Source organism: Macrobrachium rosenbergii, chromosome 46, assembly GCF_040412425.1.
Source record: "Macrobrachium rosenbergii isolate ZJJX-2024 chromosome 46, ASM4041242v1, whole genome shotgun sequence".
NCBI classification, from domain to species: Eukaryota; Metazoa; Arthropoda; class Malacostraca; order Decapoda; family Palaemonidae; genus Macrobrachium; species Macrobrachium rosenbergii.
The window spans coordinates 1,139,615-1,157,500 of NC_089786.1; the positions used below are offsets into that span (position 1 = coordinate 1,139,615).

At 38.1% G+C, this 17,886-nt stretch overlaps 2 protein-coding genes across 2 annotated transcripts in view; both read right to left on the bottom strand.

Moving 5' to 3' along the window:
• Window positions 1-13,466: 13,466 nt before the first annotated feature.
• LOC136830142 (uncharacterized) overlaps window positions 13,467-17,886 on the bottom strand; it is a 6,034-nt gene continuing 1,614 nt past the window's right edge. The window contains exon 2 of the mRNA XM_067089343.1: window positions 13,467-17,886. This exon is cut by the window's right edge and continues 469 nt beyond it. Within this exon, the coding sequence (XP_066945444.1) occupies window positions 16,976-17,886 (911 nt within the window). The 3' untranslated portion in view covers window positions 13,467-16,975.
• On the bottom strand, window positions 14,520-16,733 carry LOC136830095 (uncharacterized). Its single transcript, XM_067089287.1, has one exon. It carries the CDS (start codon window positions 16,731-16,733, stop codon window positions 14,520-14,522), a length of 2,214 nt encoding a protein of 737 aa, XP_066945388.1.

The window sequence follows — 17,886 nt, forward strand, 5'->3', positions numbered from 1 at the left end:
ACAATTCCCCTTAAATTCTGTACACAACAAATTCTGGGAATTTTTTTTATCACACTCATAAATCAGTAATTCCCCTCATCTAATGCTCAAACGGTTCCTTATAAATTCCGAACACAACAAATTCTGGGAATTTTTTCACACTCAAAAATGAATAATTCCCCTCCTCTAATACCTGAACGATTCCTTATAAATTCCGAACACAACAAAATCTGGGAATTTTTTTATCACACTCATAAATCAGTAATTCCCCTCCTCCAATGCCCGAACGATTCCTTCCTCATAAATTCCGAACACAACAAATTCTGGGAATTTCCACCCACCTCTACCTTGTCCATTAGTCCCCGAGATCATCAAACATTTTTCGCTGAAACGATCCTACAAAATCCTATGTCATATTCTGGGAGATATCCCTCAGTGCCTGATAGTCTCTTTAATCGTTTGAGTCTCTTTCAATATTCGTCGAAACAGCCAGAGAGAGAGAGAGAGAGAGAGAGAGAGAGAGAGAGAGAGAGAGAGAGAGAGAGAGAGTTAGCTTTATATCTAATGCCCCGTCTCAAAGGAGTGGACATTTTGTAGATAGATTCGGCATCAGGCAAGATTCCCATTTGGCGAGGTCTGTCGAATATCAGATAGGGTTCCGTTCTGCCCAGGTTCCTCCAAGCATTGGTGGGGATTTGGGATGGAGTGTGTGTGTGTGTGTGTGTGTGCATGCGTACGTGTATGCGTGTGTATGTATGTGTGTATGTATATGTATATATATGTATATTTATATATATATGTATATATATATATTTTTATATTTATATTTATAGTTATATATATATATATATATATATATTTGCATATGTATATAAATTATATATATATATATATATATATATATATATATATATATATATATATATATATAATATATATATAATTTATATATATATATATATATATATATATATATATATATATATATATATATATATATATATATATATATATATATTTTATATATATAATTATATATATATAATTTATATATGTAATATATATATACCTATATATATGTATGTATATATATATATATATATATATATATATATATATATATATATATATATATATATATATATATATATATATATATATATATATATATTAACTTTAGATATCCAAATATCCAAAAAGAATTTTGAATGAGAAACTAAACAGTAGATACAGTAAACGATCTATTCAAGAAAAAAAGGTATAATAATAATAATAATAATAATAATAATAATAATAATAATAATAATAATAATAATAATAATAATAATAATAATTCACCTCTTCTCCTCCGAGCCAATCACGATTCAACATCGACCTCCATCATCCCATTGGGACCAAATGTTTGATGTTATCGAACTCAAACATCGACACGACAATGTTTGAATGTTCGGTATGGAGAAACGGGTTTGTATTTCATCTCAAAAGCGGGTGTGTTTGTGCATCGGGAGATTCCTGATGCATGTTTGTGTGTGTGTGTTTTGTGTGACCTCGATATAGAGACTGTCATGGTATACAGTAGATGGTTTATTTCCTGGTTGTGTAAACGGGGCAATGTAAATAGCGATAATTCCCTCTTCAGTTGGCTGGCACTTCCTGTTTTCACTCAGGGAGAGAGAGAGAGAGAGAGAGAGAGAGAGAGAGAGAGAGAGAGAGAGAGAGAGAGATTAAAGCATTTTGGAAAGAGAGAGATAGAGAGAGAGAGAGAGAGAGAGAGAGAGAGAGATTAAAGTATTTTGGAAAGAGAGATAGAGAGAGAGAGAGACAGAGAGGATTAAAGTATTTTGGAAAGAGAGAGATAGAGAGAGAGGGGGATTTCAGAAATTTGGAGAGAGAGAGAGAGAGAGAGAGAGATATTAAAGCATTTTGTGGAGGGAGAGAGATCAAGAGGTTTTGGAAAGAGAGAGAGAGAGAGAGAGAGAGAGAGAGATTAAAGCATTTTGGAGAGAGAGAGAGAGGGGGGGTTTAGAAATTTGGGGAGAGAGAGAGAGAGAGTTTAGAAATTTGGAGAGAGAGAGAGAGAGAGAGAGAGAGAGAGAGAGAGAGAGAGAGAGAAAGCAGTTTGGAAAAAAATTAGAGAGAGAGAGAGAGAGAGAGAGATTAGAGAGAGAGGAGAGAAAGAGATTAAAGCATTTTGGGGAGAGTGAGAGAAAGAGAGACAGAGAGATGGACAGAATTTTTAGTTAATTTCTTCACCCTTTTTGTGTTGTCCATTATAAATATATGCAATTCTGAATAATAATAATAATAATAATAATAATAATAATAATAATAATAATAATAATAATAATAATAATAATAATAATAATAATAATAATAAAAAATTACGGTATTGTAACCCCACCAACATGGTATTAATAAAGGTATTAACTGATGATCGATCAGTCATTTTGATCATTTTAATCATCATACAAAACAGTTATTTATTTATTCACATATTTCATGAGGGAAATTAATATCTCTGGGGAAATTCTTTAAAAAACCCAGTTCCTATTTACACTAATTTCGAGCATCAACAATAATGTAATTTTTTTTAATAACCAGTTGAATAAACTGAAGAATAATTAAAGGTTGAGTCAGATATATGTATTATATATATTATAATATATTATATATATGTGCGTGTATTTATATATACATACATATTCATATATACATGCAGAGACCAGCAGCGGTACACATACAGTAAATAGGGAGTTCTCTCTCTCTCTCTCTCTCTCTCTCTCTCTCTCTCTCTCTCTCTCTCTCTCTCTCCTAAATGTGATTGTTGTGACTGAATTTTTTAAAATGGAAAATTGGCTCAAAATATAAATCTCTCTTTCTTATTGAAAAATGATAAAAGCAATTTTAGTATGTTATTTGTCTTTGACGCAAATCGTTTCAGAATGAAAAATTCTCACCCAGCAGGCCTAAATAGCAATATGGAAATGATAAATAAATAAGAATTGAACATATTAGCATTCCTAGTACGTTGCACGCTTATGACAGAATTGCCAAGATATTGCAAAATAAGACAAATAAAGAGGGAATTGTTTTCAAAGACTTCTCACCACGTAACTGCAAACAGCAATATGACAATAATAATAAATAAATAAGAATCGAGCATTATATAATATTTCCTCATATGGTTTACGCCAAGAAACGGCAAAACAAGTAATACAAATTTATATTTTCAGAAATTGTTTTCAAAGACACATTCTCATTTGTGTGCTCAGAAAATATCTGGAATTAAATCAATAACAAGTAAAAAATGGGCCGAAGTTTCTTCGGCCCAATCGAGTTTTCTGTACGGACGCTACAGCGTATACTGAAGGCCACTGAAAATAGATCTATCTTTCGGTAGTCTTGGTATAATGCTTTATGAGCCGCGGCTCATGAAACTTTAACAACGACCCGGTGGTGGCCTATCTTATATATCGTTGTCAGAAGCATGATTATGGCTAACTTTAACCTTAAATAGTATAGAAACTACTAAGGCTAGAGGGCTGTAATTTGGTATGTTTGATGATTGGAGGGAGGATGATCAACATACCAATTTGCAGCCCTCTAGCCTCAATAGTTTTTAAGATCTGAGTCCGGACGGACAGACAAAGTCGGCGCAATAGTTTTCTTTTACAGAAAACTAAAAAAAAAAACAGCATTAAATAATAAAATTCATATGTTTTACGCTTATGACAGAATGACCAAGAAACGCCAAAAAAGAAAGTAATAAAAATGGGATAGTTTTAGGAATTGTTTTCAAAGAACACTCTCGCCTTTGTGCGTTCAGAAAATATCTGGAATTTCTCCCCGTGTGGTGTAAAGGCTTCAATTGACGTCTATGGGAAAATGGGTTCGACCTTCAATATTGCGGGTTATTTTTCCGGGAAATTTTTACCTAGCACGGTAAACATCCGCTGGAAAGGTAATGTTTGTCGAATATTTTCCCTATACATATTTGTCGAATGTTTTCCCTATAAATATTTGTCGAATATTTTCCCTGTAAATATTTGTCGAATATTTTCCCTATAAATATTTGTCAAATATTTTCCGTATAAATATTTGTCGAATATTGTCCCTATAGATATTTGTCGATTTTTTCCTTACAAATTTTTGTCGAATATTTTCCCTATGAATATTTGTCGAATATTTTCCCTATAAATATTTGTCGAATATTTTCCCTACAAATATTTGTCGAATATCTTCCTTATAAATATTTGTGGAATATTTTCCACATAAATATTTGTGGAATACTCTCCTTATAAATATTTGTCGAATATTTTCCCTACAAATATTTGTCGAATATTTTCCATATAAATATATGTCGAATATTTTCCCCATAAATATTTGTCGAATATTTTCCCTATAAATATTTGTAGAATATTGTCCCTATAAATATTTGTCACATACGTCTTCGTATACAAGTACCGTCTATGTATAAGATGTGTTTCATTTAATGTTTACGATCCGTTCAGAATCTGATGAATAGTTGATACTGAATGGTTTTATGTTGAAATCTTTTCCCTCCCCCCCCACCCCCCTTCCACCTTCACGGGTTTGGGGGGAGGCGAGATTGGGAAGGGGGGATTGTTAGATTGTCAATAATGATTACCTCGTCGAGGTCCTCATGCTCCACCCATGCCTCTGATGACCACAACATCTGAGTAACAACCAGATACATAATTCGCCTTGTAGGTCATCTGAGAATGTGGATTGCTCGGTTGTGAATCGAGTTATTATTATTAATATTATTAGTTATTATTATTATTACTATTATTATTATTATCATTATTCAGAAGATGAAAAAAAAGATAAAGGTCAGATAGAGGATTGAAAATGAGAGAGAGAGAGAGAGAGAGAGAGAGGCAGCGCAGACACTCACTTACGTCTTTGTAAATCATCTTGTAAATACACAAGATCAGATTGAACTCATAAACTGAACATTATATCGTTAAAATCTAGGTACTTATTCAGTTTCCAATAAGTTAATCCCTTAAATACGAATTTAAATACGTAAATAAACACACATCCACACACACAAACTGGTAAACTATTGCGTGAGCAGATAATACAAATGATTGATACCAATTAAGTTCTCATTCACTCATTCCATTCTACGTAAATAAACACACACTCGCACGCCTTTGTAAACCAGCCTGTGAGAAAGTAGCTAAACACGCCCATCTAATCGTGTATCCCCGTAATCTGAGGAGACGATATATTTACCCACCGTTCAAAAATCAATGTTTAACAGAATTGCCTCAACCGAGAAACACTTTTTTTTATTTTTATTTTCGGAATTTTGATTCCCGTGTTTGGTTTATCTGTTGACTCTGATCTTGTTGCTCAAATGAGGTCGAATGTAAACACCCCCGGTTCCTCTGCCGAGGTTTTATTGATGGGAATCCGAAATAAAAAAAGATGAGAACGGTTTCATTAATGAGAGAGAGAGAGAGAGAGAGAGAGAGAGAGAGAGAGAGAGAGAGAGAGAGAGAGAGAGAGAGAGAGTTTAATATTGGGAATCTGTGGGAGAATGGTTTTAATTAATTGGGATTCTGCAGAAAGTTTTCAAAAAAACTGTTTTGTTGATTGTGATTTGTAAAACAATGAACAGAGAGAGAGAGAGAGAGTATTGGGAATCTGTGAGAGAATGGTTTTAATTAATTGGGATTCTGCAGAAAGTTTTCAAAAAATCTGTTTTGTTGATTGTGATTTGTAAAACAATGAAGAGAGAGAGAGAGAGAGAGAGAGAGAGAGAGAGAGAGAGAGAGAGAGAGAGAGAGAGAGAGAGAGAGAGTTAGTTTAATATTGGGAATCTGTGAGAGAATGGTTTTAATCAATTGGGATTCTGTAAAAAAAGTCGTCAAGATGACTATTTTGTTCATTTTGATCTGTAAAACAATGGAGAGAGAGAGAGAAGAGAGAGAGAGAGAGAGAGAGAGAGAGAGAGAGAGAGAGAGAGAGAGAGAGAGAGAGAGTTTAATATTGGGAATCAGTGAGAGAATGGTTTTAATTAATTGGGGTTCTGTAAAAAGTTTTCAAAAAAATTGTTTTGCCAATTGTGATCTGTAAACCAATGAAAGGATTTATCGATATAGATCTAAAATGAAAAAATAAGAACGGTTTCATTAATGAGAGAGAGAGTTTAATATTGGGAATCTGTGAGAGACTTGTTTTAATTAATTGGGATTCTGTGATCTGGAAAACAATGAAGAGAGAGAGAGAGAGAGAGAGAGAGAGAGAGAGAGAGAGAGAGAGAGAGAGAGAGAGAGGAGTTTAATATTGGGTTTCTGTAAAGAAAATTTTTCAAAAAAACTATTTTGTTAAGTGTGATCTGGCAGGCAATGAAAGGATTTATTGTTATGGATCTAAAATGTAAAAATAAGAACAGTTTCTCTCTCTCTCTCTCTCTCTCTCTCTCTCTCTCTCTCTCTCTCTCTCTCTCTCGCTCTCTCTCTTTATTCCAAGCAAGGGCAGGGCAACTGGAACATCCGTAGAACGTGATTTCCAGGCTAGGCAGAAGCCGCGCTGCATCACAAGGCCTCCGAACCGCCCGTGATCGACCAAAGATTCATAAATTCCTTTAAAGGTGAGAACCAGGGCTGATATGAGATGAGAACGAGACATGAATTTTTAATATATGTGCTCTGGTGAGTATCGAACAAGGCGTTGTTGGTTCTCTTAAATTCAATGATTTGGTAATTGCCATATCCCAATTTTTCTTGATGTTGCTTGGGTCTGTATATTATTATTATTATTATTATTATTATTATTATTATTATTATTATTATTATTATTATTATTATTATTATTATTATTATTATTATTATTATTATTATTCAGAAGATGAACCCTATTCATATGGAACAAGCTCACCAAAGGGACCATTGACTTGAAATTCAAGCTTCCAAAGATTATTATTATTATTATTATTATTATTATTATTATTATTATTATTATTATTATTATTATTATTATTATTATTATTATTATTATTATTCAGAAGATGAACCCTATTCATGTGGAACAAGCCCACCAAAGGGGCCATTGACTCGAAATTCAAGCTTCCAAAGATTATTATTATTATTATTATTATTATTATTATTATTATTATTATTATTATTCAAAAGATGAACTCTCTCCATATGGAACACGCCCACAAAAGTGGCCATTGACTTGAAATTCAAGCTTCCAAAGAATATTATGGCGTTCATATTTAGTAATATTCAATCGGGTCAGTATTGAATAAATAATGGCCACGTTTGTCCACTTGGAGAAAATGACACAATAACCCAATAACTCGTAAGTCTGTTCTTTGTAAAAGGGAATCATTATAAATAATTCAGTATGAGTTTGGTCCCACTCAAAAAAGAATGGCTTACTTCAAACAGCTTCTCTGTTTGAATTATGCAAAAGTATGCATTGAAGATGATAAAAGTATGAGGAATCTAGATATAATGGAATTTATTGAGAGATAATAAAATACTATTATTCTTTGTTTTAAGTTAGAGAGAGAGAGAGAGAGAGAGAGAGAGAGAGAGAGAGAGAGAGAGAGAGAGAGAGAGAGAGAGAGAGAGAGAGAGATTATGATAATCTCGACTAGGAAAATTATGTACATTTATTCGAATCTTCAGAGGAATATCTTTGCTTCTTTTTTTTATTACAGCCATGAAATCTCTCTCTCTCTCTCTCTCTCTCTCTCTCTCTCTCTCTCTCTCTCTCTCTCTCTCTCTCTCTCTCTCTCCCCGTAATTGCGCTGCGTATGTGTGTGATAAGAGATCGCTTGAGCTGCGAGCATTCTGCCGGTAACCATGCAATGTGCACTATTTGCCAATTAACCGGCCTCGCTTTTAGAGAGAGAGAGAGAGAGAGAGAGAGAGAGAGATGGAATGCCAAGAAAGGTGTTATCAGAATGTAATGTAATATGCATTATAAATTCTGTTTTCCACAACAGAATTATTCCTTGAAATACTTTTTATAAATCTCATCATTAACGCCATGTTCATTTGTGATATTAGATAAATTCTATAAATTTTGACATCCTGGATAGAATTATTCCTTGAAATCCATTTTTTATAAGTCTAATCATAACGCCATGTTCATAGTTGATATTATATAAATTCTATAAATTCTGTCATCCTGGACAGAATTATTTCTTGAAATCCATTTTTTACAAATCTAATCATAACGCCATATTCATGTGTGATGTTAGATAAATTCTATAAATTCTGTCATCCTGGATAGAATTATTCGTTGAAATCCATTTTTTACAAATCTTATCATAACGCCATATTCATGTGTGATATTAAATAAATTCTATAAACGCTGTCTTCCTGGATAGAATTATCCCTTGAAATTCTAATCATAAAGTCATGTTCATGTGTAATATTAGGTAAATTCTATAAATTCTGTAATCCTGGACAGAAATATTCCTTGAAATCCATTTTCTATAAATCTAATCATAACGCTATATTCATATGTGATATTAGATGAATTCTGTAAATTCTGTCTTTCTGGATAGAATTATTCCTTGATATCCATTTTTTTATAAATCTAATCATAACGCCATATTCATGTGTGATATTAGATAAATTCTGTAAGTTCTGTCATCCTGGATAGAATTATTCCTTGAAATCCATTTTTGATAAAACTAATTATAAGCCATGTTCATATCTGATGTAAAGTCTGCATCTTGATTAACAAATGCTAGAAGTTGATTACAAAGATAAGGTTATTGTGGACTGTTTTCGAGAGTAAAGTGTCTTCATTGCAAGGTCAGAAATTATATGTATTATTTGTGTACTATTTCTCCACTGATATTTGATAGTCATTACTTTAAATGGCTCTTATTTCTAAGAATCACGCTAAAGCTTCTTTCAGAAGGAATTTGTGTGGCTGTGAGAAGATTTTACAAGACAAATAAGTAAATAATTTTAAAAAATCAAGTCACCAATTCAATAAGATGGTGATATACCAACTCGAAAATCATAAAATCATCACTGTATTTTGATTTTTAATCAGCAATTGACTGCAACAGCCCAAACTGTTTTGGCAAAGAAAGCATAAAAAAACACTTCACAAAAATCAATTCACTTATTATTATTATTATTATTATTATTATTATTATTATTATTATTATTATTATTATTATTATTATTTTATTATTATTATTATTATTATTATTATTATTATTATTATTATTATTTTATTATTATTATTATTATTATTATTATTATTATTATTATTATTATTATTATTATTATTATTATTATTATTACACCCAAAGCCAGTTTCAAACAAAGAGAACATAACTTCATAAACAATTTCCTACAGTTAACCCGAATTCTGATGAAAGTCAGAGGTCAAGCTTAGGTCACAAGAAAGGTCAGGTCACTTAGAGGCCATTAAGATGTGAGCCGATATCAGCGCGGGAAAGGTCAGTGGCGTTATTAGCAGGTATACAGGGGTCACATTGGATAATTGCCAGTGAGCAAGAAGGCACAGAACTCTCTCTCTCTCTCTCTCTCTCTCTCTCTCTCTCTCTCTCTCTCTCTCTCTCTTAATGGAAATATTAATACAAGAAAACAGCCATGGAGGGCTACAGTCAAGACTGGAATAACCGGTTGGATGGAAGAGAGAGAGAGAGAGAGAGAGAGAGAGAGAGAGAGAGAGAGAGAGAGAGAGAGAGAGAAAGAGGGGTTGGTGTTAATAACGACTGATTAGCCAATAGCTGCTGAGAACGTCCAGTACTCTGATGAAATCCTAATACTGTCAATCAAATAAGTGCCTATCTAAAATTGTAAAATTGATTTTCACTTTTTTATCTTGATTTAAAATAATTAAGGGAAGGAATTGTTAAGGATGTAAACTTGAATATCTTAATTGATTATTACTGCTGATGGTGCTCGTGTAAATCAATCACCTCGGCAGGATCGAATGGTTTATGTTGTCCTTCTGCCAAACCAACTGCCATCACGCAGAGACCTTTGGCGTTTGACTAGTCATCACCAAGGCACTGGAGCATCTCAGTTGGTGTGGCCGAGTCCAGGGGGCCACACATGGCCTCTTACTAACTTCAACAAGGTTCTGACGAACACAGAAACATACACATATACACATTCTCTTGACTTACCTACACAGCAGGCATTACACAACTACCACAAGGCAAGGTATCCAGATTACATAGCTCACCCGGGCTACTAGAAGCAAGAGAGAGAGCTGGAGGTTCAAACTGTTCCAGTTTCCCGGGAACTGGAACACGCGCCGATCGATCTGACACTAATTGAAGGCAGCTGAAGAGCGAAGAAGGGCCGTGACCCTGCCATCAAAGGCTGCGGCAGCCAATGAATGATGGCCGATCAAGTAAGAACAGTAATTCCAGTGGTTTACATTTGAAATGAAATCGCCTCGTGAATTCTGGATTCTGGAAATTCTACGGGATTCTGGAAATCCTAACATTTTCTGGAAATCTTTCTGGTGTCTTGAATTGTTTTCGGAGTTTGGAAATCCTTCCGGATTCTGGAAATCCTTCCAGATTCTAGAAATCTTTCTGGATTCTGGAAATCTTTTTGGATTCTGAATATCTTTCTGGATTTGGAAATCACTCTGGATTATGGAAATCCTTCTAGATTCTAGAAACCCTTCTGGAGTCTGGAAATCCTTCTGGATTCTGGAAATCCATCCAGAGTCTAGAAATCCTTCTGGATTCTGGAAGTCTTTCCAGAATCTAGAACCCGTTCTGTATTCTGGAAATCCCCCTTCCATATTCTGGAAATCCTTCCGGATTCTGGAAACCTTCCAGAGCCTGGAAACCCTTCTGGATTCTGAGACGACTCCTTCCCGATTCTGGAAATCCTTCCGGATTCTGGAAATCCTTCCAGATTCTGGGAATCCTTCCAGTGCCTCATTCAATGCATAACGGTGTGTCCACACTACAATAAATAATGTCTATGACATTATTTACTGTAACTTTTTACTGTTGTTGCACATGCGTCACATACAGGTTGAATACAAGTCAACGACTTATTGGTAGTTTTCACCAGTGCTTCATGCAATTATTCAGCAAAGGTTTGTTCTCCACTAACTGTGATTGACTTGTTTTCGACATGTTTGCGATATGTATGCGGTAAGTTGCCGACATGCTGCTTCTGTCTATCTAAATATCTCTAGTTACTATCTATCTATCTATCTATCTATCTATCTATCTATCTATCTATCTATCTATCTATCTATCTATCTATCTATCTATCTTTATCATATACTCCTCATTTCATATTCTGCCTATGCCTCTCAAACAAGTCCAGCAGCTGTGCTAACTTTGTTTTTTCGCGAATTCATAATTTAGACAACGCGAAAGTTAAAACTGGCACGAAAAAAGAAAACTCTCTTCCCCAAAATGCCTTCGCTTTGCTCTCAACAGCAACGCTTTGAAGACTGGGGAATCTTTCCATCAAGTTTAAAAAAAATGGAAACAAGGTAAAAACCAGGGACGAGTGAAGGAAGTTGGAAGAATTGACTTAAAGAAGGTAATTAGACCTTTGGAAGTGTTGTTTTGAGATGGACGAATGGGCGGGAATGAAAGGCCTGGCTTTTTTTATAAGCATTAATGTGTGTGTTGCCTGCTTGCCTGTGTGAGATTTTAATCATATTTTTTTGTCAGTGGAATTTTAATCATCATTTTCGTTACTGTGGCGGCTCTAAATGTTTCCTTGGGCCCCTGTGCTGGACCAAATGGCCCAAATTTTCATACTGTCATTACTTGATTTTGATAATTATTTTCTTTACCATGGCGACGGTGAATTGCTTCCTTGGTCCCTCTGCCTGGCCAAATGGCCCAAATTTTTATACTTTCATTTTTTTTGGGTAGGGACAGGTAACCTGCTTGGCTATGTGAGGTTTTTAATCATATTTTTTTTCAATAGAATTTTATTCATTATTTTCGTTACCATGGCGACGGTGAATGGATTCTTTTGGTCCCTCTGCCGGGCCAAATGTCCCAAGTTTTTATACTCTCATTATTTTATTCATTTTTAATTTTTTGGTAGGGACAGGTAACCTGCTTGGCTGTGTGAGGTTTTTAATCATATTTTTTTCAATAGAGTTTTAACCATTATTTTCGTTACCATGGCGGCTCTAATTGGCTTTCTTGGTCCATCTGCCGGGCCAAGTGGCCCAAATTTTTATACAATCATTCTATTTTTAGGTAGGGACACAAAGGTCCCTGCTGCTCAGATGCACGTGCAAATGAAATAGTTTAGGGAAAGGAGTTGTCCCCTTAACTTTCATCAAATAAAACAGAATTCGTATCTTCAAGGTCACTCAAACCAAGAATATCACATCAGTAACATTGCAGCGTCCCTTCAGCCCGTAGCTGCAACCTCTCTCATTTCTTTTACTGTACCTCCGTTCATATCCTTTATCTTCCATCTGACTCTCCACCCTCTAGAAAATGTTTCCTAGTGCAACTGCTTTGAGGTTTTCCTCCTGTTACACCTTGCAAATCTTCTTACTATCAATTTCCCCTTCAGCGCTGATTGACCTCATAGGTTCCAGCAATTGGCCTTTGGCCCAAATTTTAGATTCTATTCTATTCAAAATAAACAAACCGAAAGAAGAATTAGTAAAAAAAAAAAAGTCCATCCCTTCAATTATATTCTTTATCAGGCCAAGATTATTCTTTATTCGTTAAGAATGGAAATGCATGACATCACCAGTTTATAATTAGCAATATATTCCAATTATTAAAAACTGGAATGAGGAAAAACTCCCAGTTTATGGATTCCTAATTAATGCTTCACTGGACACCTGGGAATAATTCCCCAGGATGAGAAAATACAGTTTTCTTTTAATGTATAATCTGTATCGATTGTCTTTAATCAAGGTTTTATAGTCTTTCTCCCTGAGTCTTTTTCCAATGTGAGGATATTCTTATAAGCCAACTTCGTTTTTAGGCTCTTATGGGAAATTATTGTTTATCGAAGGGTTCTTTGTTAATCCTTGAATACATGTATACATGTGTACGTGTATGTATATATGTATATATGTATATAAATATATAAATATATAAATTATAAATATATAAAATATATAAATATATATAAATATATAAATATATAAATATATAAATATATAAATATATAAATATATAAATATATAAATATATATATATAAATATATATATATAAATATATATATATAATATATATATATATATATATATATATATATATATATATATATATATATATATATATATATATATATATATATATATATATATATATATATATATAGATGTATATATTCGTGTGTTGATGTGTGTGTATACATGCATCAAAATGGAATCTAAAAATGATCTGTTTAGTTCATGACAGATACCCATAAAGCCTTAAGAGTGATATGTATATTATTGTGTATTTTCAAACTACCATCGGGAAGTGACAGATACAAAGAAAAATTTTTTTTACTGTATTCATTACAAAAAAACCAGTTTCATAAACATGCCAGATTCAGTGAAAAAATTTATCCATTAGAAATACAATCACATTTACTGTATTTTATGAAGATAACACAATCTTACAATTATTCTGTTATGTTACAGATCACATAACCTCAAGCAAATACCTTAAAAAGTTCAACACATTTACGCTCATTATCTTTCTTTTCAGATAACAATCTTAACATTCTTAAAACTAATAGGCACTATTATTAAAAAAAAATTAAAAACGTGACAGGGACAAAAAAATAGAATGAAAAAATAGTTGATTTATCTTCAGATTCATAAGTTATCATACTTCCTTTTGAATCATTTTTAGAATAATTTTTATTCTTTTGAATCATTTTTATCATCACAGTCCCAGCAGAAATGGAGATTATCAACTGCTCTTTGATCACAGCTTTTCAAAACCATCTCATAAATATTCCTATTTATGGACAAAAACAAGTAATTAATATTGGCGATTCCCAAGCATATCTTTAAGAAATATGTATGTGCCAAAATACAGATATCAATTATTATGATTCTAGTGCTTGAACTAGATTGTAACTCTCAAGATAAAGGCACTTATTACGTATACAATATCTGCTTATTGACTTAAGAATTACCAGGTACAGAATTCTGAGTTAAAATTACATTTACACGATTCTCCTTAAGAAATAAAGACAATAATAACATTAATAATAGAGATAAATTAGAACGCGATAGGCATATCAAAAATTCAGGTACGATCCTCAGCTCTAGTATTTACGATACGACGGATGCAGACGAAGACAGTGCCTGGTGAAAGCGCCTCTATCGTCGAAGCTGGCGGGACACTTATCACACACATACCTCCTGGTCGTGACGTGTATGTTCTTGTGTTTAGCGAGAGACCCCTTCCAGATGGTCGCGTAGGGGCACTGAGCGCAGCAATGCAACACGTCCGCGTGAGAGCGCATGTGCTTCCTGAAGTAGCGGGCGTCCGGACACGTGAAACCGCAGCGCGAGCAGACGAGCGGGTGCCCAATCAAATGGACATGCTCGTGCCGTGCGAGGTCGGACTTTCTCCAGCTGGCGTAAGGGCAAACGGGGCAACGGTGTCTTCTCTCCTCCTCCTCCTCCTCCTCCTCCTCCTCCCCCCCCCAACTCCCTCCTGCGTCCTGCGGCTGGCCACATAATGGGACTGGAACTCGCTGTCTGACAGTCCGCTCGCGCAATGCCACCAGGGGAAGATGGCGTTCCGCCTCGGAAGCTCCCCTTGGGGGAGCTGGGGAGACTCACTGGCCGGATCTTGGTGGCTGCAGTGTGGTTGTGGGTCGACACAGTTTAGACTGATGGCTCCAAAGGGATGGTATCGTCTTTGCGTTGCCCGAGGAGGTTCTTGAGACTCATGAGGCGGATCTTGGTGGCTGCAGTGTGGTTGTGGGTCGACACTGCTTAGACTGACGGCCTCGAGGGGATGGTATCGTCTTTGCGTTGTCCCGGGGGGTTCAAGAGACTCACGAGGCGGATCTTGGTGGCTGCAGTGTGGTTGTGGGTCGACACTGCTTAGACTGACGCCCTCAAAGGGATGGTATCGTCTTTGCGTTGCCCGAGGAGGTTCTTGAGACTCACCAGGCGGATCTTGGTGGCTGCAATGTGGTTTTGGGTCGACAGGGATTAGACTGACGGCCTCGAGGGAATGGTATCGTCTTTGTGTTTCCCCAAGAGGTTCTTGAGACTCACCAGGCAGATCCTGGTGGCTGCAATGTGGTTGTGGGTCGACAGGGATTGAACCTACTGCCTCGAGGGGATGGTATCGTCTTTTCGTTGCCCCAGGAGGTTCTTGAAACTCACCAGGCGGATCCTGGTGACTGCAATGTGGTTGTGGGTCAGTAGGGATTAGACTGACGGCCTCGAGGGGATGGTATCGTCTTTGTGTTGCCCCAGGAGGTTCCCGAGACTCACGAGGCGGATCCTGGTGGCTGCAATGTGGTTGTGGTTCAATAGGGATTAGACTGACGGCCTCGAGGGGATGGTATCGTCTTTGCGTTGCCCCAGGAGGTTCCTGAGACTCACGAGGCGGATCCTGGTGGCTGCAATGTGGTTGTGGGTCGATAGGGATTAGACTGACGGCTTCGAGGGGATGGTATCGTCTTTGCATTGCCCCAGGAGGTTCCTGAGACTCACGAGGCGGATCCTGGTGGCTGCAATGTGGTTGTGGGTCGATAGGGATTAGACTGACGGCCTCGAGGGGATGGTATCGTCTTGCAGGAGGTTCCTGAGACTCACGAGGCGGATCCTGGTGGCTGCAATGTGGTTGTGGGTCGATAGGGATTAGACTGACGGCCTCGAGGGGATGGTATCGTCTTTGCGTTGCCCCAGGGCGTTCTTGAGACTCACCAGGTGGATTCTGGTGGCTGCAATGTGGTTGTGGTTCGATAGGGATTAGACTGACGGCGTCGAGGGGATGGTATCGTCTTTGCGTTGCCCCAGGAGGTTCCTGAGACTCACGAGGCGGATCCTGGTGGCTGCAGTGTGGTTTTGGGTCGATAGGGATTAGACTGACGGCTTCGAGGGGATGGTATCGTCTTTGCGTTGCCCCAGGAGGTTCCCGAGACTCACGAGGCGGATCCTGGTGGCTGCAATGTGGTTGTGGGTCGATAGAGATTAGACTGACGGCGTCGAGGGGATGGTATCGTCTTTGCGTTGCCCCAGGAGGTTCCTGAGACTCACGAGGCGGATCTTGGTGGCTGCAATGTGGTTGTGGGTTGATAGGGATTAGACTGACGGCCTCGAGGATGGTATCGTCTTTGCGTTGCCCAGGAGGTTCTTGAGACTCACGAGGCGAATCCTGGTGGCTGCAATGTGGTTGTGGGTCGATAGGGATTAGACTGACGGCCTCGAGGGGATGGTATCGTCTTTGCGTTGCCCCAGGAGGTTCCTGAGACTCACGAGGCGGATCCTGGTGGCTGCAATGTGGTTGTGGGTCGATAGGGATTAGACTGACGGCCTCGAGGGGATGGTATCGTCTTTGCATTGCCCCAGGAGGTTCTTGAGACTCACGAGGCGAATCCTGGTGGCTGCAATGTGGTTGTGGGTCGATAGGGATTAGACTGACGGCCTCGAGGGGATGGTATCGTCTTTGCGTTGCCCCAGGAGGTTCCTGAGACTCACGAGGCGGATCCTGGTGGCTGCAATGTGGTTTTGGGTCGATAGGGATTAGACTGACGGCCTCGAGGGGATGGTATCGTCTTTGCATTGCCCCAGGAGGTTCCTGAGACTCACGAGGCGGATCCTGGTGGCTGCAATGTGGTTGTGGGTCGATAGGGATTAGACTGACGGCCTCGAGGGGATGGTATCGTCTTTGCGTTGCCCCAGGAGGTTTTTGAGACTCACGAGGCGAATCCTGGTGGCTGCAATGTGGTTGTGGGTCGATAGGGATTAGACTGACGGCCTCGAGGATGGTATCGTCTTTGCGTTGCCCCAGGAGGTTCCTGAGACTCACGAGGCGGATCCTGGTGGCTGCAATGTGGTTGTGGGTCGATAGGGATTAGACTGACGGCCTCGAGGATGGTATTGTCTTTGCGTTGCCCCAGGAGGTTCCTGAGACTCACGAGGCGGATCCTGGTGGCTGCAATGTGGTTGTGGGTCAATAGGGATTAGACTGACGGCCTTGAGGGGATGGTATCGTCTTTGCGTTGCCCCAGGAGGTTCTTGAGACTCACGAGGCGAATCCTGGTGGCTGCAATGTGGTTGTGGGTCGATAGGGATTAGATTGACGGGCTCGAGGGGATGGTATCGTCTTTGCGTTGCCCCAGGAGGTTCCTGAGACTCACGAGGCGGATCCTGGTGGCTGCAATGTGGTTGTGGGTCGATAGGGATTAGACTGACGGCCTCGAGGGGATGGTATCGTCTTTGCTTTGCCCCAGGAGGTTCCTGAGACTCACGAGGCGGATCCTGGTGGCTGCAATGTGGTTGTGGGTCGATAGGGATTAGACTGACGGCGTCGAGGGGATGGTATCGTCTTCGTGTTGCCTCGGGAGGTTCTTGAGACTCACGAGGCGGATCCTGGTGGCTGCAATGTGGTTGTGGGTCGACAGGGATTAGACTGACGGCCTCGAGGGGATGGTATCGTCTTTGGGTTGTCCCAGGAGGTTCTTGAGACTCACCAGGTGGATCCTGGTGGCTGCAATGTGGTTGTGGTTCGATAGGGATTAGACTGACGGCCTCGAGGGGATGGTATCGTCTTTGCGTTGCCAAAGGAGGTTCTTGATACTCACGAGGCGGGTCCTGGTGGCTGCAATGTGGTTGTGGTTCGATAGGGATTAGACTGACGGCCTCGAGGGGATGGTATCGTCTTTGCGTTGCCCCAGGAGGTTCTTGATACTCACGAGGCGGGTCCTGGTGGCTGC